At 41.9% G+C, this 26,858-nt stretch overlaps 1 protein-coding gene across 1 annotated transcript; it reads left to right on the top strand.

The window, feature by feature from the left end:
- The first annotated feature begins 180 nt into the window (after positions 1-180).
- LOC128803140 (cell surface glycoprotein CD200 receptor 1-B-like) lies at positions 181-12,592 on the top strand. Its single transcript, XM_053969798.1, is given in 8 exon segments — positions 181-237; positions 661-904; positions 2,158-2,457; positions 2,689-2,719; positions 3,002-3,057; positions 3,060-3,224; positions 4,008-4,107; positions 12,556-12,592. Coding segments are annotated over 8 exon segments (990 nt in total).
- The last annotated feature ends 14,266 nt before the right edge of the window (positions 12,593-26,858 follow it).

Here is a 26,858-nt window from a genome sequence, read left to right as displayed (position 1 = left end):
GTCCAGGTGGAGTTACTGTCCCTGGAGGTGTTGAAGAAACCACTGGACATGGCAGTCAGTGCCATTGTGTAGCTGACAAGGTGGTGATCAGGTGGGATTCAATGATACTGGAGGTCTTTTCCAACCTAATTGGTTCCATGATTCTGTGCTATGAACTGTAACAGCCATATTACAAGGACTATGGGACTGACACAAATCCCCACCAACACCAACCTAGGAGGATGTGAAGATGATCATGTAGCAACCACTTGGTAATGGAACAGAGAGCCAGTGAAGAGTGAGAAGATCCCAGACCCTAATATTGCTGTGGGTCCAGACTGTCATGTGAGGGATGAGGAATCAGATTGTAAGGGTATAATTGCCCAGGGGTGTCTTTGTTCCTGGTCCCTCTTTTGAGTTCCCTAGCTTGAGCTGCCTGATGTCATAACTGATCTGTGCCAATAATCCTGCCAAATATAAATGAGAGCTTTGTGTTAAAAATTTTGTTAACAGCAAGATCCAAGCGAAACATGAAAAATCACACTCGTCAGGCTTTGTGCAAGTTCTGCTGTAGACTTTGTCTTCTCACAGTAACACTGGGTGGAGACAGTGGGCCAGAAGGCCACTTGGAAGAGAGCAAATACAAATACCACTTCCTCTCTGCTCTCCAACTCTCATCAGAAAAAGTCTCATGCTAGGAACAAGAACCGGCTCTTTGTAACTGCACTGTGGGACTCTCAGGAGCAGAGGAAGAACAGTGGCTCTGGTTTCAGGATCACTGGCAGGAATGCTGGGAGCTCACAGCAAGCTGGACAGTACAAGAAATGCTTCTCACCCACAAAAGCAAGAACTGCTTTGAAAGTTGTCAGGAAGAGCATTTGCACCATTGTCCTTCTCACCATTGCTACAGTCACAGGAGCTGCAGGTGCGTCTGGTGGTACTTTGGCACCATCCCTCTGTTAAGGGCAGGGGAGGAAAAGGGTATTAGAGTGATATGTACTCAACTGTTCTTTGGGAAAGAAAAGCCTGGTAGAAGGAATCTTTACAAATTGCTGAAGGAACTTTTTTGCCTTGTTTCCTAGGATAGTATCAAACAAAAACAGAACAAAAGTGGGGTGAATGTTTTCACGCTTTCATTCTTCTGCTGGACTGGGCAGTGATGCTGAGGGAAAAGACAACCTGAGAGACATTTTCCTCAGACACAGCTTTCAAACTGCCACTAAAACCATTACTCAGCCAAAGGAAAGAGCAACTTGTGTCCCACCAGTGACACAGAGAACTGAGAGATCAGTGGTTTACTGTCCCAAAGTTTAATGGCCACTTACTAAAAGAGGAAATTAGTGAAGTGCTAAATGGAGGTTTGTTTGGACTACAGCTATGGGTATTATTCCTATAACCCATTAATTGCAAAGTTTCATTCACAAACATTGTGAAATCTAGGGATTGCTTGCTTTTAACTTCAGCAGAAGCCAGAGGACACAAAAGTCCCATTCCCTCAGCTAACACTTCACACTGGATTAGAACCTGCACCTCTGAATATTTTTTTCCTCTCAGTCTCACAAGTGCCTCACAAAAGAGGCTGCCTTTGTACAGGTACAGGTAACACTAAAGCATATAAGAAAAACATATAAGAAAACCCTGAGACATGAGGCAAAATCCTTCCCTCCTACACAAAGCACCACCGGTGTTATATGCACCTGTGTATGCACCTGAGAGGTGTAGACAAGGCCTTTGCACACAGTGTTGGATTTCACATGAATGCAGAAGTAAAATTTTGTTGTCAGCAACAGTTACAGAGAAAAGCCACTGTCATGTGGCCAGAGGCAATAGTCATATTTCTGTATTTTAGGTCCTGTGAGCAACCCACAGGAGGATTTGCTCATACAAGCACAGTTTTGGATGTGGAACTGCTGAAGACAATGGACAGGAGTAGAGTCCTCCTCCAGTATTCAGCCTTATCCACTTAGATGATCGATCCTCAGTGGGAAATTTGTATTGCAAGGGTTGGCCATGATAGCGGGCTCCATAACCCACAGCTGTAGTAAGAGATGACAGACAATGTGCAGATGAGCACAGCCGTGGCCTCACACTTGTTTGTAGCACTGCAGACATTTCCCTGTGAAGTCCAGACCACAACTCCTGGGCTCCTTCTCACACGTTCTCTTTTTTTCTCCTCAGGGTTAGTGATGACTGTAGGTATCAGCTCAGTTCTCACCTGCCCGCTTAAAGGAAATATGACTCTGCTAAAATGGACAATAACCCCCAAGGCTGGAGGCCCTTTCACCTTGGTATACAGGGTTGATACAAATGTGACACACAGAACAAACTGCAGTGACAACATAAACTGGACATTCAGAGCAGGTCTGCCTCCTGCCCTTGAGATACGACAAGTGGGAATAGCCCAAGAGGGAAATTACAGCTGTGAAATGGCAACAACAGAAGGGAATTTCCACAAGATGTACCACCTGACCGTGCTCGGTAAGGAATATGAAAAAGTAGAGCTGTTTTTTTTTTAACTAAAGAGTGTAGGGTTAGATATTAGGAAGGTATTTGGTATTGTGAGGGTAGGGAGGCTCTGGGACAGGTTGTCCAGAGAAACTGTAGACATCCCAGTGTTAAAGGCCAGGTTGGGTGAGACTTGAAGCCACCCAATCTTGTGGAAGGTGTCCCTTTGCATGGCAAGGTGGTTGGAACTAGAATATCTTTAAGGTCCCATCCAACTTAAACCATTCTGTGATTCTTGCTGGGATAAACTCATGCATTTCATTGGGAGTATCTCTGTGTCTCCTTTCTCCTTATTTCTCATAACTCTTCTCCCTTCTGCTGTTCCCCTTTTCCACTGTCTAGTTAGAAATGACAGGGGTGAATATCCCATGTACACACAGAGGATATGAATGGCTGTGATGAGGCTCAGCTGAATGGGGGAGAGTTGTGCAAAAGGGAAAAAGAAAAAGAGAGCAGTTCTTCCTCTCTTGTGTTTTGGACCCACGTTGCTGCAATGGGATGGGATGGGATGGGATGGGATGGGATGGGACCTGTGCGAGGCAGCGGTGGGGAAGCCGCCGGCTCAGCTCTCGTGGCTCCAGGGAGCAGCTCCACTGCAGAGGAGAAGTGCCACGACAACAGGACAGTGACTGTTCTCAGCAAGTTCACAGCGTGTAGCACCAATGTCACCAATGTGACCACCTGCATGGTGTCCCACCCAGCTGGGAACTGGAGCCAGTCCATAGCCTGCTGTCCCTCAGGTGAGCTTCCCTTTGTGTGTTTGGTGTTCAGAGCCCTGTGTAGCCCTCTGTTCATGCACCAAGCAAACATGAGTGTCACTCGCAGGATTGCAGCAGGAAATGTGCAGCTGAGTTTCCAGTAAGAAATTTGCTGGGAGGGGGAAGGATAAACACAGCTGCTGTCAGAACTGTAAAGCCCTTTGTGAAATTGTAGGAAAGGAGATGGATGCAGTAGATTTGCCATCCACCTCCAGGGATGAATGGAAAGGTGGGATTAATTCAAAAGGTCAGGACATAAAAATGTGTCAATGGTACGATCACTGAGATCTATGTATTGTAATCCAGTGGTGCCATTACATGTTGCTAGTTGTTTGGTTCCACATGGGTTTTGACAGGAAGAATGAAAGCCAGCTTACAGCTCCCAAAGCTAGCTGGTAGGTGAAGGCTTTAGGGGGTGAAGTTGATGATGTGGCTGTGATGTTGTGTGCAGCCATAGGTAATTGACTGAGATACTCAGCTGGAAGAGAATCAGAGCTGAGATTTGCTGGGATGCACATGGAAGGCCTTCAGCAGTGCTGTGGGCAGAAGTGGCCATACAGTGAAAGACAAGCTTCCTCCATCAAAGACTTGGGGGGATGTTGTGTCTTCCCAGTTGTGTGTCTGGTGCTGTATTCCAGCTGCCTTAGGTCATTCCCTGAAGTACAGCACACAGTAGAGCATTGTCAAGGAGATGCCATCCTGGCAGAGGCACAAGGGAAACAGGGTCTGTGAGATGTACTTAAAAGAGCATCTATTTCTCCTTAGAGAAAAGTGGATGCTTTCTTCCCTGTGTCATCAGCCTTACTGGCCTCATGAGTCTCCTCTTCCTGCTGGCTGCTTTTGAGCTCTACATCTTTTTTAATAGGTATGTATGGGACACAAACCCCTTTGGCCAGTCCAGAGAAGCTTTAGAAGGACTTCTGGTGCTAATTCATGGCATGCACAGTCACCTCAGTCTGTCCCAAACCCATCAGTCCTGCACATGTTCATGGAGGTTTGTCTGAGGACTAAAACAGATCAGATGGGGCAGACAGGAGGCAGGGGAGTCCACACCTGGCTTTTCCTGCTCCCATAAATCATTCAGAAGAAAAAATACAAAGGGAATGGTTAGGGGTTTTCCACCTGATGGAGGGATCTGAATAAAGATTGCCAGGCTATGAAGACTAAAGAAGCAGCAAAATACCCATCTGAGCTCAGAGCCAGACTTTTGGCCTCTTTTGTGCTGGGTAAAGAAAACCAGGGAATGCAGGGCCAGTATAGACAGCAGGAAGTATTGCATGAGAGATGAACAGGTCTGCTGCTGTTGTAACTGCTGGGGATTTCTGCTGGCAGCTTGGCTGATTAGTCTGTCTAAGCTGGCCTCTGGCACAAGGTGCAGTCGCTGCCCCGAATTCCTCCGCAAACACCACAGAGGCAGAACTAACTACTGTCTGAGCCACACTTAGCTCCACTCTGTGCCAGGGCTCTTGGCAGCTCTCCTTTGGGTGCTGGCTGGAGCATGGCCAGCTCTGGTCATGCTCATGTGAGACCACAGACATGAAGCCTTATGATATTGGGTTTCTCTAACAAATAAAAGGGAGGAATTCTGGTTTTACACTCCTAGAAACCAAAACTGCATTCCCACAACAGCCTTGTCCTCACACTTACAGTGTTGGTGCCTTGTTTCCTAGGACAGTATCAAACTGGTGCAAACTGAGGCAGCTTCCACCTGCAGAGGTGTCTGGGCTTGAGCAGAGATGAAAGAAAGTCCTGTTAAGTGTCAGTGATGTGGCCTGCAGCAAGAACTCAGCAGTACCAGAGCACTCAAAAGAAGGAAGCAAACATCTATAGTGCAGCCACTGCAATTGTGCAGAAGCACAGCAGGCAAGCTGGATCCTCCCCAGCCCTGTCAGCTCTGTCTTCCATCCTCTCTCTAGTGCAACTACAGGTGCTGTTACCACACATGCAAGTATCAACCTTTCGGTGTAAGGTCAAATCTAACATATATGCAATTGGAAATTAACTCATGTTGTATAAAATTAGGTCATTCCATTTCAGGTGCCTTGTATCCTAGTATTTAAGTAGCATGTCTTTCTGAAGATAAATTTGATAAATTTGAGCAACTCTTATTTTTGCTAGAACAATTTTGAAGTGTTTCACCACCAGCTACCAAAACAAAAACAAAAAAAAAGGAGAGAATATTTTTGAGCTTGAACAGTTATTTCTGTGCTACATGAAGCACAGAAATTATTTCAATCCTGAGATCTAAGGCTCACACTAATTTATCTCTTAGCATAATCCAGTGAGCTGCAGCCCACAGAACACAGGTCTTGAATGTTAGTTTCTTTAAACATATCTTACTGGTCCTGTCACAAGGAAACTCTTGAGTTCAGTTGTTCATCTGATGACATACTGCCCTTGCTAAGCCTCTGAACCATGGAAGAATACTTGTCTAAGGCTGAGTTTGTTTGCATGACAAGTGCAAGGAGGAGGAGAGGGCAGAGAGCAGAGAAGTCCAAGCTGGAACATGACCTAGATCTTTGTTGTTCCTTCACTGCTTCTACCCAGGCTGGACTACATCTCTCCCGCTTTGTGAGCCTCATTTCACATCTGAATCAGCTACTGAAGGAATCAGGGCCAAACTCCTCATCTAAACATTGGTGATGAAAAAATCCTGCTCTTCAGTCTTAGCACAGTTTACCTTTGCAGTAGTTATCCAGTTTTATACCTCAGAGGAAATGCTGTGTCACTGCACTCCCTCTCCTGTGCAGCTTTTCTACCGCTGTCCTGCTGCCTCTCACCCTTTCCTGGTGCAGCCAATAAACTGGTATAAATCCCTGCCTGAGGAGGTTTCTGCAGGACACCAGCAGGATGCAGACAATGATTTTGCTGGCACAGCACCATAAAACTGCTCTTTTCACATTTACAGACCCAGCTCCATTCTGTCCATCTGTTAACACATGGAGCTGTTTGGTCACAGCAGTCTGCATTCTGCAGAGCTGACACAAAATGAGAACGAACCCAGAGATAAGAGCTAGAAGAATAAACAATTCAGAAGCTAAAAAAAAAAAATACTGCTAATTCTTTTTGGTAACCTAACTACCTGGAGGCCAGTAAGCAGAAAACCACAGGGACTTTAGCTGGTACTTGTAGCTGTCCTGGTGTCTGAGTTTCCACAGTTCTCAGCTGCTTGCCTGCAATTCATGCTCAGCTCCATCTCCTCTCTGCAGCAGCTGAGCAGCTCTGAGCACCTGCCCCTGCAAACCTTTGTGCTTCTGTGCTTGCAGGCTTGCTCTGGGGTTGGACTGTCCGCAAAGCTGCAGCTCTGCTTGAGGTGTGTTACGGACAAAGGAACCACACAGAGAGGATCATCTCCCTCCCTCTCTTCACAGGCTCCAGGGCAGGTCACAGTTTCAGAGATAGCCACAAAGATGTGATCTAGGTCAGCTACAGCCACCAGTGTCCATGGTATTCAGGGCATGTTCTTTGTGAGCTCCATTTACTGTGTTTCTTTAGCTTTTCTCCAGATTGGCCAGGTCTCCAGCCCGAAGGAAAAACATCTCACAGCTGTTGTTACAGTTTCCATTCAAATAGGTCAGGATCTCTCTTTCCTCCATGAGGGTAAAAGAGATCGGATTCACATACCAGAGTCCACAGGGTTCTGTAACCATCCTTACCCCTACTCTTTGTTCTATTTACTCTCAAAGCCATCCCAAATTCCTCTGCATACAACAGGAGGGAGCATACAACAACCTGAGCATTCTGGAGTCAGAGTTTCAGCACAGGCTCCTGGGCAACTCCCAGAGCAGACAAGATAATCTCTCCTTGCTCTCTCTGAAAACTGCCCTTCTTGCTGGTGTGTTCAGTACATGATGATGACAAATTTGGTTGGAGTATGCTAGATTAAGTTTATAGACATGACTGCTGTTCAACTGTTAAGCAGCATGCAGCACACCTTGGGAGACATTTGGCATTATAGCATTTGTCTTCCCAAGCCACTGTTATGCCTGATGGGTCCCTGCTTTCCTGGAGATAGCTGAAAACCTGCCTGCCAATAAAAAGTAGTGAATGAATTCCTTGTTTTGCTTTTCTACACATGCAACTTTGTCTTACTATTAAACTGTCACACAAATTTTCTCATTTTTACCCTTCCAATTCTCTGCTCAATCAGACCTGGGGAAGTAGTTAATGAGTAAGTGGCTGTTGCCGGGATTTGCTGTTGGCCAGGGTTAAATCACACTAGCAGAAAATATTGCATGCATTTTTTTGTGGTACTTGTCTTTTTGTATTTTTTTTTTTTTTTACATATACCAATATGAAACTATTGTCGTCCTCAAAAAATAAAAACCAAAAAAAACCCCCAAAAAAAACCCCAACCAAACAAACAAAAACAAACAAACAAAAAAAAACCAACCAAAACCCAAACCAAAAACTAGCCAAAACCCCCTAATACCAACTAAAGGAAAATGCTTCTAACAAATCTAGTGTTGTTGGCAAGAGTGATGCCCCTTGCTATTTCATCCATGGCCCAGTGGATTGACCTTTGGGAGCAAGGAGCTGTCAGAGTTGGAGGCCAGGGAAATGCACACCAGTTGCTTCTTAGCATTGTTGTCCCCATTGCTGTTGGACATTGCATCAGGAGCAGGCTGCTAATCAGCAGTTCGATGAAAAAATAAAGGAAGAATATTCACTGCAGGAGCTACAATATAATGATATTGGCTTGTGTTCTCCAAGAATTGGAAGTCTTCCAGAAGGACAGGGCCAGTCAGGGGGTTGACTTCAGATTTCCTTGTCACAAAGTCACACTACAAACTCACAGCAGAGAAAGTACCACAATGACATTTCTTCATCTGCTCTTGGAAGAAATGGAGGAAAAAGGAGTGATTGTCATAGGGGTTTATTTTTGGGGCAACAAGTGGCAGGGAGCAGCTTAGGAAAATGTTCATCTTTTGTTAGGAAAATAAGAAGCCCCAAATTTAGAGGTTTCCAGCTACATATCCATGCATGCCAGTTGCTCTTATGTGACTTTTTAGCCTGATATAAACTGATGATTTCTCTGTATTCGGGCACTCATAATGAGATTTTCTTAAAAAAAAATAGGTAGGCAAAGATTCTTATTATGAAAATCTCATAACTGAAGCTACTCAGAGCAATCATCAAACTGTGCTTTTTGCTGACATGTAAAGTTGAGGACAGGAGGTTGTTCTGGAGCAGGCTGCAGATCCAAGTGGCTGCTTGGGGCCCCTGCCCAGTGAGACACAGACCAGGTCACATGCCTTCAACAAGACATACCAGATTTGGGTATCATCCAGAAAAACAAAAGCGTTTTCTGAGGAAGACAAGGAGCACATTGTAAGTGAGAAAAATTGTGCACTCCAGAAAATTAACTGAGTTTACTTCTGTGAGGGTTTTTGGGTGTTTCATGCTGTCACTAAAGCATTCTCACTAGTGATAGCATGGGCTTCAGCAGTGACTGTGTAACCAAGGCAGTGACTGGACCTGCTCTGTGCAGCAGGGAGAGCAGGCAATGTTGTGTGCCTTGACCTAAAGACTTTTGGAATGATCTCCTACAACCTTCCTATGGACAAGCTGGAAAAGTAAGGGCGAGATAGGTGCACAGTGACATTGATGTGCAACTGCAGAGCTGGAAATACCCTTATGACGGATGCTGAATTTCTGAATGCCTCAATTTGCTTTAGCTAAAAATGCCTTAGAATTAAATATTCCGATTCAACATTTAGAAAGACCTTTGAGTTTTCCCTGAAGTCTACCAACAATAAGAAAATGCACACAAAAAAAATCCCCACAATGAATCAAGTCCTGTTTTGGCTCAGTTTAAACTCTCTGACTGTCCTTAAAGATAAGTGTTGTTATTTGCCTGACACATAAGATAGAGATTAAAGAATAGATAACGTATTTTAGAACTGTTACCTTGGTTTTATATGTAACAAACACATGAGAAAAAACCTTGGCAAGTTTATGTAGTCTCATGCACCAAGATATGAATAACCAGATTTAAAAATACCTGGAGGCATATCAATAAATGTATTCCCATGCAAATGTAAGATAAATGGCATTTTCAGTCCACATTTGAAGCAGAGAAAAGGTTGGAGGTTAAAAGAAGATAACTTCTCCCCAACATTCACCCAGATGCTTAATTGTTCTGTATGTCATGATGCAGCAGCATCATGATGCAGCAGCATAAGATTGTACTCATGTAGCACTTGGCATTATGCTGGTGAATGTAGTCCTGGGTGAATTTCTCTCTATGGTACAGTCATTCCTAATAATGCTCTGAAGACATGAACAGCCTGAGACTTGAGACAAATGAAATTGCCATGTAAATCTAGAATCTTGGAGTTTATTTTAATTGGATCTTTGCTTTTGTTTCTTCTTCAAACCTATCCTTTACCTCACCCTTATTTGCAGAAATAAAAGAAACATATTGTAGTAGCCCTGGTGAGTGAGTTTCCACAGGAAAACAAATGTAGCACAATAGAAGGCATTCAACTAATTTGAATCAGTTGAGCTTTACACACACTCTCAGGACACACCTCATTAACAATTGTACTTGTACTGAACATTTCATTCAACTTTGAGCCCAAGCAACTTGGTACAGCCAGGAGCCATCACTGGGTCAAAGTTTCCAAGTGCCAGAGAAGTTGCTCTGGTCCTTCCCTGCTAGGGCCTGTCAGGCTGGGATTGAAGCAGTAGCATCATCACTGCAGATGGGGGTATTCAGCCAGAGCATGAGAGAAAAGAAAGAGGTAGCATCTCTTTTAGCAGCTCCTTTCTACAAACCCAGCCACAGGTTTCGCTTCTCTTGAGGACAGCGAGGCTCAGCATCTCACCCTGGATACCACAGACAGACTTTGGAGCTTTGCCCATTTGCAGATAATCCATTCTTGAACTCTCTTGGGGGAGGAAAGAGAGTGCACCTCAGACCAGGAGAAGACATTACTCCAAGTTCTAGCATGGTATCTGTGTCAAGCAAGTGAAGGTTATCACCAGATCTTCTAATAAAGCTGTTTCCCCTGCAGTTTCTTTTCTCCTACAGACACTGTTTGCCTCAGCTGCAGGTCATTCTGTGAAGGCCCAGCCACAGATAGTCAAAATAACTAAGTCCCTTGTTAATTCTTTCTGCATTGTCTTTCCCTGTGGTTTGTGTACACTGCCACATTCTGACTAATTACTGACTGTAAAATAATGCACATATGCTATGCAATGTTTGGGCCTTTTCTTACTGCTTCTAACTGCCTAATTTTCAAAACTTTAATAATGTGCATTTAACATAAAATTTTCTTTGCTAGTTTTTTCCTATCATCTTCTTGATGTAGTATGTAGTATGATCACACTAAAGGTGCAAAGTGAACTAAGAGTAGGTGGAGCTTCTTGTGAGAAAACAAGCCATTGCTTCTAACTTTCCATTACCAAAACAGAGATCAGTAAGTTTCAAGTCTTCCCCTGCCACACATGCTTATTTGCAAGGGAGAAAAATCTGTGACCACAGGTTCTTTTAAGTTTTACTTAGTGTATCTGTCCATCAGAGGATTATGAAAAATCCACCCCCATATTTTCAGTGTGTGAGCTGGCCAGAGAGCTCTTTTCTATTTATCCTAAGCTAGCAATACCTTGCTGGGTAAGCACCTCTTAATCTTCAGTATGTTTACTCACATGATAGCACTTCCAATATGCATAGGATTATAGTTAGAAAACTACATGCAATTACCTGCTCAAAAGAAAACAGGAAGTCTGAAATCTGGAACAAGACTGAATTTAGGTTAGGCTACAGACTGTGGCATCTTAATCCAGGGACCCTTTTCTTTCATGCAGTGGGCCTAATGGAAGTCATAGCAGTGGCTTCGGGACCTTCTGCAAAGTGAAATGTGTCACTTTGGAAAGGGATTAGATTAAAAAGGAGAGGCTAAAAGGCTTTAATCCAGAAAAGAACACCCTGAAACATGAGTAGGAGGAAAAGCCTTTTAGTCTGGTGAAATTATACTATGGTTTCTTTTCACAAGTAGGCTTTAGGCAAGTCCTGTGCAGAATCATGAGTGAGTGCTTGTAGATAGGATGGGTGCAATAAACTCTTAAGAGTGTGCAACAGTTCCCATTATAAAAGTCTTTTTTCCTCACTTTATAATATTATCAAATGTTATGAGTTTGGGCTGGAATTATCTGTGGTAAATATCAGCCTCAGCCTGATTTTTTTTGTTTACTTTTTCATTTCGATTAATGATTTGATAACATTTACTCATACTAGAAAGTGTGGATAATCTTTCATTTGAAAACCTGAAGCAGTGACATATCTGTGATTTGGTGGTAAATGTTTTGTAGCATTGGTCTTTCTGTTTGTGCTGAGTCCCCATAAAGGCCTGGCCAGAATTAAGCAGGGGACAAAGACTTCATAAGTATACAATCCATATATGCAGTGCACTATTCACTGACTCTTTCTTCCCAAAGAAGACAGTCACGTATGTTCCTTTCTTCCCAAAGGAACATTCAGAGAATGAAAGCACAGGTATTGTCCAGTGCTGCTATAAGATTTTATACCCAGATATGTGAGTGTAGACCCAGATCCTAGGAGTCTTGGCAAAAGCAATTAGAAAATTTTGAAACAGAAAGATTACTAAAGACAGGAAGATATCTGTTAAATATATTGTTTATCCTGATAAATTGAAATTCAAGCCAATTCTAAGCCTTTAAGTAGGAGCAAAATAAAAAAAAAGGGCTAGGTCTGCCATTTCAGAAAAGGGAAATGGAGCAAGAGTGACACAGCCCTAGGTGAGTAACAGGACAGAGAACAAGACCCATTACATTTCCCAAGTCAGGGGGATTTAGGACTGCTAGATTTGTCATGAGCCTCTAGGGTTTAGAGGAAAAGTCCCATAGGACCATCTCAAGAAGAAACCTATAACCATGACCATCAAACCAAATCCCAAATACTCATGAAGAGCAGCAAGGAAACTGAGGAAGAGTGACAAACAAGTGTCACTCTTGTCACACCATTTAGTCCATATGCCTCATGCAGAATGAGGGTTTTTTAGGAACTTGCTTTTAAAGTCTGTTCCTTGTAGACCACATAAGCCTGAAAGTCTGCATGCCAGAAAGATGACAAGGGTGAAGAGCTGTGAAAAAACAAAGTCTAAATTTACCTGCCCTGTGTGGGTCAGTAGCTGTCCTGAGAGGCTGTGGCACTGAGATCCTTGGGTTCCACTTTACAGAGGTTTTCCACATAGAGACACTTTTCTCAAAAAGTGTGTCAAAACCAGCAGAGTCAGTGGTTGAAGCAGAAAGTCATGAACCACCCTTTCTTTCTGCTTTTTGCCTTTAGTTATGTCAACACCATGACCAGTGGCAACTACTTATAGCTGGCCCCTTCTAGCCATTGATGAGAAGGAGCACTGCACACTTTTGTTACTGGAATTACATGTGTCCAAAGTCAATGTGAAAAACCTTCATTTCATTAAGTATTTTGTATCTCACTTACTCTCTGGGAGGCCTCAAATCTGCCAGTGAGTGTGCACCTCTAGAAGGGAGACATTGCAAGGATGCTTTTTCTACAGAGAAATTCTATGGTTGTTCTAGCTTCTGGGACATAAACAAATAAAATTGTTCTTTGGAAACAAGCAGATGCTGTGGATAGGTTTATTTCCATTTTATTTTGTCCTGTATCACTGAGCCACATGAAGTTGCAACCAGTGTTGGGAATTTTCACAGGAGCCATAATATGTCTGCATTGGATAAAAAACCTCTTTGTTTTGTTTTGTTTTGTTTTGTTTTGTTTTTTGCATGCCTTGACATACCAAGCTCTTTTCTTAGGACCAGAAGAATGACCATATCAATGACAGCAAGAGACAGAGACAAACCTGTTATGGTCTGATTTTGGAGGCTTTGAGATTCCCTGTGCCCTGGACATTTCTTATTCTTTTCCTCTCACAGCCACTCTGTCGTCAGCAGTACATCTGAAGAACACAGGTAAAAGTAAGATTGGCACCTAATACAATTGCTAGGTTGACTGTTAGTTAAAAGAAGCTTCTGCAGAGACCAATCCTTGTATTAGTAAGTATTTGAGAAATTATAAACCTACTAAGAGGCACCACCTAGGCATGCAGGCTTATGTGCCTGTGTAGCCAGTAGAGTTCCTAAGGAATGTAAACTCTGTTTTTAAAAAAGGGTTTTTTTGAAAGTTTCTTGAAAAAAAAGGCAGTGTGGTGTGTAAATCAGCCATCAGAGCAAATAGAACATTTTCCTTTTGCACTGAGAAGCAGAACAGTAAGCACTTCACAAAACCAGCTTGGGCTTGCTATTAGTTCTTTGTGGTAATGCAACTGCGTGACTGAAAGCCACAAAAAATCCTGTAGCAGAAAGCTACACTGCCCTGAATATATTTTTTAAATTACCATGAAGATCAAGTCTGCAGTGGAAGTTGTCTTGCTGCAGCAGAAAGGTGCTTGGTTGTTGTAAATGGGAATGCTGATCATGTATCTAAGCAAGTAACTCTCTACCACTGAGGTAAGTCAGGTGATTGTTTTAGTATTTTAGAGATGGGGAGCAAAGGACAGAAACCTAGGATATCCTGTCAGGCCTGCCAGTAATTGCCAGAAGGGGCAGGAGCAAGTTACAATAATAGAGGGCTCTTTCCAGCAGAGCTTCTCACACAGGCAAGTATCCAATGGACAAATAGGCCTGACAAGTGCTCCAAGCTCCCCCAGGCTATGTTGCTTCTGATGATGCTGAACTTTCCAGAGACAGACAGTATGCACTAGAATGGGCATATGGAAGAGAATTGGTACCAGTTCCCAAACTTGAGGTGTCCATGGCCTCTGCTCCATTCCTTATGTTCTATTGAAGTACCTAGGAGGCCTTCAGTTTTCAGGACACTGGCTGAGAACTCCACGCTTGCTAATGCCTGAACACCACTTCACTGCAAAAACATCAACACCACAAACATAAGAAACCATGTATTGTTGCCATTTTGTAGAAGAACTGTGGAGAAGCTGTGTAATTTTCATATTTTTCAGTGCTAAAGAACGAATATGTTTTTTTTCACTAGTTCTCTGATATGAAACACAGACAAGAAGAAACTCCTACCCCATTTGAGCTTTGCCGTGGGGTTTATCAGCCACAAATCTGCCCCATAACAGAGGCAAGGCAAAGAAGGTACAGGAAGCCCAGCTCTGCAAAATGACATGGGTGGAAGCTGCCCAGCTTCAAGAACCTAATAATCCACCAGAACAATGGGGTGTCATGGCACAGAAGTGAAGAGAAAGCCATGACTCTCGTTGCTGAAGATGTACTGCACAACAGGAATCTGGCACAAGCCAGGCTGTATGGAAGATCCATGTGAGACAGAAACAAGATCAGGCCTGAAGTGCAAAAGCTGCTTGTGCCTTGTGTGAGAGGAGCACAAGTGCAATGGGCAAGTCAGACTATTCTTTGGAACTGCTCTTCCAGAGATAAACATGCTCCAGGATAATTGGATGATATGACAGAAAAAGCTGACTAGAGATCTAAGTCCTCTGGAATTTAACTGTCCTCATCTGGCATTAGGACAACAGACTTTAGGGAGGAGTAAAAATCTATGAGAACTCAGTATCAAACTTAAAAACTTATATCATATGAACTAAATATTAAACTTCTGAAATCTAAATGCCAAATAAATATCACTGAGGACATGGAATATACACACAGTTTTTCTGTAAGTGCTTAAAATGTAGTTCTAAGGACTGCATCCCTTTGTAATGCCTTTTTGGTTCAGTGCTGAAAAGATGACAAGATTTTCTGAATATGATACTTTAAAGGAAATGGTGTCACCACTCCTCAATGTGTACTGCTCACAGCTCCATTGCATGGAAGCCTTGAAATCTCATTTAGACACGTAATTCTAAGAGCCAATGGAAACTTTTGTCCTAATATCATAAGTAATTTAGATATTTTTTTCTTTAGAATTAAAAAGAATTGCTGAAGAACAAATGACATAAAAATGCAACCACCATCACTTATTGCATTATCAGTGAAGATTTTAGCTACCATTAAAAAGAGTTTTTATAGTGCCTAGCTTGGCAAAGCAGCCATAAAGCTATGAGGTATCCATTATGGTCTACAGATGCCCATATATCTGCCTTCATCTGGATTTCTCTCAGTAATGAGATTGCAAACACAGTAACACTACTGGAGTCAGATTTAGCTCCTGTTTACAACAGAGTGAAAGGTTAGAATTTCAGCTACAGGAATATCTGATGTAAAAGGGAGCTAATAACAAATTTAAGTTCCTTTTTTTAAAGTACAAATTGCTGTTTGTAGGATCATAAAATGGGCTGTGTGTCACTCATAGCTACCACTGAGCAGGACATCCTTGGTCCAGAGGGCAGCATTTAAAATGCACATAATGCTAGGGCTTCATATAGACTTTGTCAGCATCCAGACTTTTATTCACAATCAAATTTGGATTTTACTTCAGTTGGATTATTCTTCGGATAATAATCAGTCTGAAGTGAACCCTACTTTTCTCTGTGCAAAAGGATTTATACATCTACAAGCTCTAGCCTGACAAACAGTGCAAAAGATCTGGCTGGGAGGATCTCAGAGATTTGGAACTGTCTGGTTTTAAATCCTCAGGATGAGATTGCAAATGCTCACAATGCACCTGGTGTAGCAATACAAAAATGCTAGTGCCTGCCTAATCTTCTCTTACTGCTATGTGTCTTTCAACAGCAGGCTTGTTGGCCCTTGCTTATTTTTACTGCATCTGGTATTTCAACTCTTGCATATGAACCTCTTCCTATTAAGTGATTTGCTTAATATCTTTATCTTACATTGAATCAAATAAAGTTTATTTATTTCATGTGTTGCCTGATAATGTAATCTAAACACGTTAAGAGACAGGGCAAGCACAAACAACCTTTTAAACCAGTGAGTCTCAGCCCATTACACCAGGAAAAATACTGAATTATCAAACTCCTTCCTATATGTACCTTATCACAATAAAAACTGTGCCTGTGTTCTGGCCCATTTATGTACACTGAACTGAGAGGCAACTACAAATTCAATGGTTTATTTGAAAACAATGGTTTAAATTACAGCTATCAAGTACATCAGAAGCAATGTTCCCCTGATTCAATTCTGCTTGTTTCAGATCTTATGCCATGTGGTTGAAGCATGAATTCTTACAATCCTTAAATTCTTAAGTCTTTAGACTTAATGTGAAAAGAATTCTCATTAAATCATATTTTGTCACCTTTCTTACTCTCAAATGTACAGAAGAATAAACTTTAAAAAGATGAATCCTCAAAGGAGTCTAAATGGAGGTGATTGTCAGTTTGGATTTAAAAAAATCTAATTAAAATTTTCAATTTAAATACTTTAAGACAAACCTGCATATAATGATGATCAATTATTATGCCATACCTATTCAAGCAATTACATTAGGCAAAATCATATGGTGGTACATTCTTTCTCCTAAAGTTTCACAAAAAGTGCCTACTTTTTCAAAAATATTTTTCAAAAATATTTTACCACCACACCACCTTCACCAAATTCTACTCCTTTGAACAAATAAAATTTTGGGCTCTGGGCTGAATAAAGTATTTCATTCCAGTTTCATTTCAATGTATATTTGAAACAGGACAGCATAATCTGGAATGACCACAAGGTAGTGATGAAAGGGTAACTGGAGTGGGTTTTTTAATCTGTTAAAATCACCCACAAGTCAAATGTATGTTATCCCAACTGCCTGGTCTTATGCACTGAACAATGAGGAAAATAAGGATTATTAGACAACATGTTTTGAAACAGCTGTGAAAGAGACATTTTGTATCTCAGTGAATTCCAGCAAAACCCAGGGGCTAGAACAGAGGAAAAAGGTCCGTTTTCTCCTCTAGAAGAAACAAAAAGAACCATCTCTCAGATCTGCTGCTACAATAGCTGAAAAGTAGGGTGGGATGTAAATAGATACAATGGAAGAACTCTGCAACATAGATGAGACGTTACTTTTAAAGTAATTTCTGGTCTTTCAGAATTTCTGGTGAAACAGGAACTCATAACACATCAGCAGATATATCAAGCCAGGAAAAAAGGCAGCTGGTAAATTTACAGATTCCTTCTCACAGATTGTATGGGTGGTCAGCTTCATCAGGTTAAAAGTCCAGTGCCACAAATTTTAGTTATTTCAGCTGCCTGGGCCAGGTATTTTTAAGACAGTTGCATGATTTGAGTTCTCAGATAATTTTTTTTACTCAAGACAGTACCTGTGAAAAGATTTGATGCATCTGTAGGGAACAGAGCCTGGGTCGAACTCCATGTTGCAAGTGTTCTCCAATGACTTTTGTTCTGTTTGTTCTGATCCTTCTGGACTTAAGTTTACATCTTTGATTTTCACAGAACTCAAATACTAATATGTGCCAAAAAATCTCAGTGGTTTCAAGGCATTAACTATATATGCCTTGTCATATAGTCACAGTCATTCTGTCTTCTAGATGGTATTAGTGAACCAAGTCTTGGCAGGGAAAAGTTGGGAAGCTTGAGCTGGTCTAGGTAATGAAGTAAATGTATTTATCCCAACCTACCCTGAAAGCAAGCAGAATATTTAACCACAGAAGATTTAATTCTCTGTTCAGATGTTATTATGATCACAATAATGTATTGAAAAGGTGATCGGGGGAGAAAACAAAGCTGCCGTACTCTTGCTGCCTACTCACTGAAAGCCATGCAAAACCCATTAATAAGCTATAGTTGGTGTTTATAGCTTATCAGGGTAAACAGTTCATTTTGCAGGACTCAAGTTGTAAGTTCCCATTATAATCAAAGGGCACAGGGTTCAGAAAGGCAGCCCAAAGTGGGAAGCTTAAAATGCTTTGTTCAGTACCACACTTTTGTCTCATCAAAATTCATGTTGCAGCATTTCCTGGATTTTAGTGCTGTTTCATTCTACTTTCAGCGTTTTTTTTTTTTTTTTTATCTCAAAGAGTAGCTACAGCAGTTTCTAAAGAAAGAACAGAACAGCATGAGGAAGCACATCCCCAAATTACAGTGAGCTTCTGACTCACTGGCTTTTTCTTCTTGCTATTCAGACAACCTTGCCAAATGCTAGGGTGTTGAAAATGTCAAATGTCATCACTCGTATTCACCAGCATCTAGTTTAAAAATTCAGACCTGATTAAAACATAAAACCCCAAATTTATTGTCACTATCAGTGTTGTACCATCATGTTCTTTTCTTCACCTGAAGTGTTGTCAGTATTGCCAAGTTCCTAAATTAAGTGCTACTTGGAGTTCTGCCCCAGATGGAGCCATATGGTTCTGAGATCTCATGTTTTAGCCATTGTTGTTACAGAGCAAAACCACCCAAGCCAATGCATTTCTTTGGCAAAGACATGAATAGTGGACAGCAAGCTGAGAAATTATTTTTCAAGTTTCAGGGATATCCAGTCTCTATTTTCCAGATCATAGAAATTACATACACCACCAGTCTGTGCCAGATAAGCCTCGTTTGTTCTGCTGTAGCAAGCAGGGCTGATTTCTTGTTATACGTTAGTGTCAGAAAAAAATAACTGCTGGGTTAGCAAGTCTGCTTACATGGGAGAAGCCCATGGGTTCTCAATTTCCAATTTATGCATCCCCATCATAGCACAGGCATTGTCGGGTATGGAATACATGTAGCCTTGGGACTGGAGCTTCTCTGAGACAAAAGCAATGTTTACAGTTCACTTATAAAAAGTAAAGGTGACAGAATGAGCCAGTAGAAAATGAAGAGAGGTCTGAAAGAGAGATCTTTACCTCTGGACTATCCTGAACCCCCCAGATCAAGTCTACCTTCCTCAGAAAGTATCAAGAACAGCACCATGAAATCAAGAAGTTCCATTCTGCACATTAAAATAATTGAGACTATCAGGAAAAATCAATACTTGATGAATAAACTGACCTTTCTGGAGTTTTACCAGAGATTCTTTTGGATTTGCACATCTTAATTAAACCAACTTTAACTGAACTATTTTATGCCTAACAAAGCTGTGATGGACTAGTCTCAACTCATCTCATACCAATTCAAGGCAGGAAAAGGAAGTAATTTTACATTAGCACATAAATGAGCTGTGTACATCCTTATCACCAGATATTGTTGAAATAAGAAATAAAGCTAGCCTGCATAAAATATAAATAATGAATTATGGTAAACATGAGAAATTAGAACAATGCACGCACAGTACTGAAAGAGATACTAAGCTTTATGTACTGTCATTTAAACCAATGCCCCAATGCCTTACTCCTGAAGAAAGTGTCTTGCACCTTTGAATGATCTGATGCTGGACTTTAATTTCTTCAATAGAAATAGAAATGTCCATTCTACTAGAATCATCTGCTCTCACCCTTACTGCAAAATAAGACAGAAATAATTGTCCAAACCTGCAAAATCAGGCAGAAGAATGAATCTCCTGCTTCTGTTTACATGTGTAGCATCTGTTGCAGAAAATGAAAGTAATACCTCTACGCCTTGCAAACATCTCCACCCAGCAGTTTCTTTGGACTAACTTCCATTGACTTATGTCAGAAAAAAAATCCCCACAGATTTCTCATGTTTTCTTAGTCTGAGTACTTGAAATAATGGAGGATAGATATAGATCACATACAGCCTTAGTATTCTGTGCATAAGATAAGAGACACAGCACAACATTGAGAGCAGTGCCAAGGTTAGTCCCAAACTTGCTGAGCTAGCAGACTTCCAGGCCACATCATTGGAATGCTGCAAAGGGTTTTCAAATGCAAAACTTTCTGCTTCACATCCCTAGCTTGCCTATTGTGGGAGATTGCTAGGGAGCATCTACATTGGGAAAAAAATAGCCTCACTCTGTGTTGTCAAGTGATGAACAAGTGGACTTGTTCATCTCTCAAGTCAAATATCTAAGGAATCAGAGAAGTGAAACATCTTCCTGTTGTTCAAGCAGAGCCTTAAAAATTCCTCATTTCTTTGCAGCCTCCTGACCAAAGAGGGGCAGACACAGTGCTTTGGGCATCCAGAAGTGAGGGGAGTTAGGCTTCATCTCGACATTCCTGCCCCTTTCCTCTGAAACAGGTATCTGTTCATCCAGTCCTCTGAGCCACTTCCTCCTCATTTTTCAGTCATCTGTTCTCAGAGCACTTTTGCAAGTATGCCCAGTCTTCCTTGCACAATCTAGAATTGTGCTCAAGAGGAGCCTTGCTGGGTTGTAGGCTAGAACATAACCACAGTGTGTCACAAAATAAAGCTCCTAGGCATTGTGACCTGCTCTAGAGCCTGGTCGGGTGAACATCTTAATGCTGATTTCAAGAGAGCCACAACATTTCACCCCAGCAGGAGCTGTGAGCCTTTGCTGTGTGTCAGTGACCCAGAACTGGCTCCAAGAAAGCTGACAGACCATTGCATTGCACTTGGTAGACTCTTTCATCCCCACCAGGTAGCACAGAATTGCACACACAGGTTTCAGTGCTGTGCTGACTTCACTGCACGGCTTCTGTGTCTGAAGCCAGCTCAGAGCCAGCCCAGGGAGTTCTGCTCTGTCAGCATCTGCAGAGCAGGGATGTGGCCTGCAGAAGCTGTTAGGACAGGGCTCCCAGAAGTGATGGGAAGTGGAATTTCAGACTAGGCTTCAGTGGGGCCTTTAGTACTTTTATCACCTACACTCAACCCCAGCAGTACTTTGAAACATGAGTAATATTTTATTTACCTACACATGTGTATCAAGGGTTCCCAACAGCTCTGAATTCAGTCAGGTCCCCTGGTTTCAGTCTTGTTATTTAATATAAGCTTCCCTGAACGGAGAAAGACTCTGGGAATGTGGGCTTCACCTCAGCCTTACCTACCCTCCAGTAGGAGTTGTGTGAAAGGAAATTTATTCTCATCAGGACTTTCAGGTGCGTGGGTGTTTCTAGGAATAAGCAACACCCAACCACAGAACAACCAGGAAGAGGCTTTATAAGCATATTGTGCCACTTTGCTGCCACAAAGGTTATAAATGATATCTTCATAGCCAGCCTCCTGCATTATGCCGTTCTGCTAGGAGACTTACCATGTGGTGGGATCCGTGAGCTAGGAAATGACCACTGCAAGCTGGCCTTCAAGGCATGGTGAACACAAAAGCTCAGATTACAGAGTCTGCAATTGCAAACATTCAGGCAATCAAATCTGAGGCAGACTTGTCAATCATGTTCCAGGTAGACTAGATGAACTCTGTTAGAGTGAAGAAGTAGAATAGCAGAAGGAACATCAAAGTGAATCAGCTAAAGTAGATGGAGAAGTTTTGCATCTGCCTGCACAAAAAAATGATGCTATGGATACTTTCATTTTCTCTTTCATATACCTCCATATCCAAAATTAAAGTATTTGTTACAGAAAATGCAAATAGAAGTTCTGAATTTCTTTTTTCACCATTGTAACTAGGTTCTAAGACAGGTCATCAAAAGGCAGGAAATTCACTGACAAGTGTGACAGACGCTGCAGTCTCTGAAATAATTAAATTGGTTTTAATGCCTTATACATTGAATAAGGCTGTTGCATACTGTAATCCAGCCTTAATTTTAACTTTTTGACAAATTGCCAGATAAAACCATTGTTGGGGTGACTATTTTGTGCCTGCAACATATCTGTCAGTGCACAGAGAATCATGATCCTTTCCCAGAATCATTTCCAACTTCAGAGATTTACTAATTTATTTGCAGACTATTGAGCTATCTGAATTTTTAGTATTCTCAGCTGACATAGAAAGAGACAGCAGGGAGAATTCTCACATGGAGAAAGTCATGGTACCTTCATGAGAAGTCAACAAAACCAGGCCAGCTTATGTTTGCACCAGATGGGGTTCCAGCACTCTGATATTCACGTCATCATTGGAAACTCAGTTCCTGGAGCAAATTTTATTTCTGTCTGCACTTGGTCAAAAGTTAAAAGCCAGCTTTACAGTTCTTGCACTTCTTGTTGAATTAGTAATTAACATGGAATCTTCTGTCAGCAAGGACTTTAAGCTGAGTAAAACCACTTCAAACAGAGCAGATCACAGAGACTGCTAAATAATATCTGATGACATTTACGATAATTAACATAAAATGGCACTGCAATAACCCACACTGAAAACCACAGGCAGAGCCTAGATCTGTGCTCTTAGAACTCAGAAGACAGGGAAAGTTCAGTCTCCAGCAAGGCAGTGAAGACTCTTCCTAGCACCTTAAACAAATGATGCTTGAGTTTCTCTGCTGCTGTGTGGAAAAAGGCACTTACTCGAAACATATCTTTAGTTGCACTCATTGGCAATGTCTTCATCCTCACCTACGTCTCAGGCTTCAGCTATCCCAGCCTCTCTCCACTTTTCTTCCTTTACATTAAATGCACACTATGTTTCTAATTAATGCAGCCAGCAAATCTTGACAACTTTCATTCCTTTACATGCATTATTTCTTTGTCTAGGTCATCCTATGTCCCACTTTCTCCTTTCTCAGATCAGATGTGGCAATCTGGTAAAGCTCCCACTGACTGGAAAAGGGGAAACATATCCCCTCCCATCTTTTAAAAAGGAAAATAATGAAGACCCAGGGACACTATAGACTCAGTCTCATCCTCTGTGCCTGGCAAGATCATGGAGCAGGTCCCCCTGGAAAGGCACATGGAAAGTTAGGAAGTGATTTGCAGCAGCCAGCATGGCTTCACTGACAGGCTTGAGGGCCTTCCATGATGGATGAGGGCATTGGTGGATGAGGGAAGAGTAACTGATGTCATCTACCTGGCCTTGTACGAACAAAGCACACAACACTGTCCCACACAACATCCTTAAAACATCCTCTAAAGTGGAAAGGCCCAGACCACACCACAGTGGAGAAGGATTTGGCTGGATGGTCATCCTCAGTGCAGTCACTGGCTCAATGTCCCAGTGGAGACCAGCAGTGAGTGCCATTTCTCAGGGGCTGGGGCTGGGACAGGGGCACTTTAACACTTTTGTTGGCTGCATGGACAGTGGGACTGAGCTCACCCTCAGTGAGTTTGCCCACAACACCAAGCTGTGAGGTGCAGTCAACCCGCTGGAGGGAAGGGATGCCATCCAGAGGGACCTGGACAGGCCTGAGGGCTGGGCCTGCACAGACCTTGTGAAGTTCAACAAGGCCAAGCACAAGGTCCTGCACCTGGACCAGGGCAACCCCAAGAGCAAACACAGACTGGGTTGAGAATAAATCAATAGCAGGCCTTAGGAGAAAGACTTGGGGGTGTTGGTGGATGAGAAGCAACATCCCCTTGCAGCCCAGAAAGTCAAACACATCCTTTTGCACACAGCCAGGATGTGCTTGGCTTTCTGGGCTGCATCCAAAGCAGTGTGGCCAGCAGGGCAAGCAAGGTGATTCTCCCCCTCTGCCCTGCTCTGGTGAGACCCCACCTGGAGTCCTGCACCCAGATCTGCAGCCCACTACATAAGAAGGATGTGAACCTGATGGAGAGAACCCTGAGGAGGGCCACCAAGATGATCAGAGGGCTGGAACACCTGGACTATAAAGGCAGACTGAGAAGAGTTGGAGTTGTTTAGCTTGGAGAAGAGAAGGCTCCAGGGAGACTTCAGAGCAGGTTCCTAATGGCAACCTGCTAGAGAGCTGGAGAGGGACCTTACAAGGGCAGGTAGTAACAGCACAAGGGGGAATGGCTTTAAACTGAAAGAGGGTAGGTCTAGGTTAGATATGAGGAAGAGATGCTGTTCTGTGAGGGTGGTGAGGCAGTGGAACAGGTTGCCCAGAGAAGCTGTGGATGCCCCATCCCTTGAAGTGTTCATAGCCTGGCTGGATGGGACTTTGAGCAACTTGATCTAGGGAAAGATGTCCCTGCCTATGACAGGAGGGTTGGAAATAGATGATCTTTAAGGTCCCTTCCAACACAAATAAATCTAGATTCCTATGAATTCTATGTCATGGGATCCTGGCTCTCAATATATAACTTGGAGAAAAGTCTGCTCTGATTACTTATCACTCCTTGTGGTAAACTTCTGTTTTCTGTCATGACCTTCTACAGACTTCTCATATCTCACTTCCCAAATTTCTGCTGCCCTTAACCAGAAAGTTGCTTCCAAAGTATCTTAATGACATCTTAAATAATTCTTCCCTACCTAAAGAATATAGCTGTCTAATTTCTGGCTCTGAATTAATTTCTATAGTAAAGATCTTCCATGATGACAACCTAAAGTTGGACTTATTTAGAAGTTTTCTCTCTTCCAAAACCTCCTCTATCCCATTGCAGTTCTTATTTTTTTTGGTTTATACAGCAATCTTGTATGCAGTACACGACAAGTCTGCACATTTTCTACATCTTAATATCCTCTTGTCTTTGCATCAGATTTGAGCACCACTTCTTTTACATTTGAGGCCTGACACTGCTTACATTTTGCCTATTTCTCTCTCCAGTCTTCTTATCTTTATTACATAAACATATCTTCTTCCTCTCCACGCCCTTGTCTAAAACACAGTGATGTTTCTGTTCACATGCATTACTAATTCCACAGTAAATGGTACATACTCAGAAAATGAACCAGTCTTACTGTGAATAGCACATTGAAAACTCAGAACAGTCAAGAGAAGTGTCAAAATCCTATACTGAATGTTAAGATCAAGTGGATAAAAGTATACAGAACACCCTCCCACAAAAAGCAGTAGTCAATGAGGTGTTCCTGGGACTGAGCTCATCCATCTGAATTTGTGTTTGCCATTATTTTCTTTATATGATCATTATCAGTCTTTCTTTTACTTATTTAAATAAGACTTTAATTCACACTCCTCTGTTCCAATGAACATCAATGCAGACCATTTTGGAACACCAGTCTGATCAAACAAAACCAGAACACCAGACTGCAGTCATCAGAACAGTTTAAACGTGGTGTACACTTCAAGCGCCTGAGTAGTTCATTTCCTGCCAACTTTAATCTGTTTTCTGTCTTTTCCTCTTAGGTCTCTGTCCTCACTACTAATTATTCTGACTTGTAGCTTTAATAGCTGAGGCCTTTTCTCTACCACTGACCACAGAATTGTGCTGGGGAAATGCTGTGGCTTAGGAAAGGAGAGTGACCCCCGGAGTTTAAAATTATTTTATCAGTGAGGAAATGGAGAAATTGATACAATATTATTTTAAAACAACCCACACAAGAGTATTCTGAAAAAAACAACCCCCAAACATATTTTTCAGTGAAAGATGTGGGCGACATTCAATTTCTGGTGACAAGTATTTAACACAGACTTTTCATTCTGAAAAAGCTTCACCCTTTCCCTCTGAACAAGGGCAAGTCTCTTCTTCATTCTGATTGCAAGACTAAATATTACCTGTCCTTATCCACAATAATTGTTTTTTTTTTCCATTTTTTAAATTCATTAACATGGAAAAGAGAAAAGCCGTTTAAGACAAAGCTAAATGAAATTCATCACTTCTCTTTAAAATACTGATTTAACCTCATGTTTTTGAGGTAGCTTTTCCTCAAAGGGCACCCAAGTTTCTTATTCAAAGACAGTGTTTTCCTGTGGAAATTTTCAGTAAAAATTACTGTTGGCAGTAGCAGAATGAGCCACAGGATTTTGCAGCTCTTAATTCACCCCGTACAGGACTAACATAATACACACATGTGCTTTACCCAAATCCTTCTCATCTACACAAAACTCCAGTCTGTCCTATTTGTGTTCCCACACTGCTCAGCATCTTCCCCATGGTACCAACATTTATGCTGCTTAATGAATCCCATCTTTTTATTCTCACCACACCCATGGGCTGGCAACTCTCTTCTCCATGAAGTACCTCAATTTTTGCTGGTACAAAAGTTATGGCACTTGGTGAAAAAAAATGTAAAAGGAAGGAACCTTATCAAACTTTAAAAACAAGTCTCTGTGCACAAAGAGTGCTTCATTTCTTTACAGCTTTTTTTCTGTTAAAAAAAATACCCATAAAATTTCACCAGATGTCACCTGGTGAAATTTCAGCACACAAATTTCTCCACTAGTGTTCAGTGGATAGCCCATCCTCTGGGATAACACATTTAAGCAGTGGGGGCAATGGCCAAACAATTTCACCTGGCAAAAGGAGTGATAATGTGTGAAAGAAACAACCCTGCAGACACTGAGGTCAGAGAAGGAGAGGCAGGAGGTGTTCCAGGTGCTGGAGCAGCCATTCCCCTGCAGTTCCTGGTGCAGAGATCCACCTGCAGCCCATGGAGCAGCCCCACACTGGAGCAGGTGGATGTCTGAGAGGAGTCTGTGACCCCATCAGAAGCCTGCACTAGATTAAGGGCACATAATAGTGAATTGTTTTTTATTTTTGTCATCCAGAGAAAAATGTGATTTCACCTGTGCCAAAAACAAACAAAAAAATTGCTCAATATTTTGGCTTTTGTACAGATTTCTGCCCCCTTCAAATTAGATCAGTTTCTAAACAAAAGCATAATTTAAATGTGCCGTATCAGTGTTTTATTTTGGAAATATTTACTGTTTCCTTGTTTCAACCCTCCAGAATGAGACATGCTGCAATTTTCTTGAAAACTGTCCCATATTTACAATTTTTTTTTCAGAATCTGCAAAAAATGAGTTTTGGATTTGTAATATTTTAGCTGGCAGGAGTGGAGATGGAGTAAGGGTACACCTACAACTTATTTAAGGGTTCACA

This window comes from Vidua macroura, chromosome 2, assembly GCF_024509145.1.
Source record: "Vidua macroura isolate BioBank_ID:100142 chromosome 2, ASM2450914v1, whole genome shotgun sequence".
Lineage (NCBI taxonomy): Eukaryota > Metazoa > Chordata > Aves > Passeriformes > Viduidae > Vidua > Vidua macroura.
This window is presented reverse-complemented; position numbering and strand designations above follow the sequence as displayed.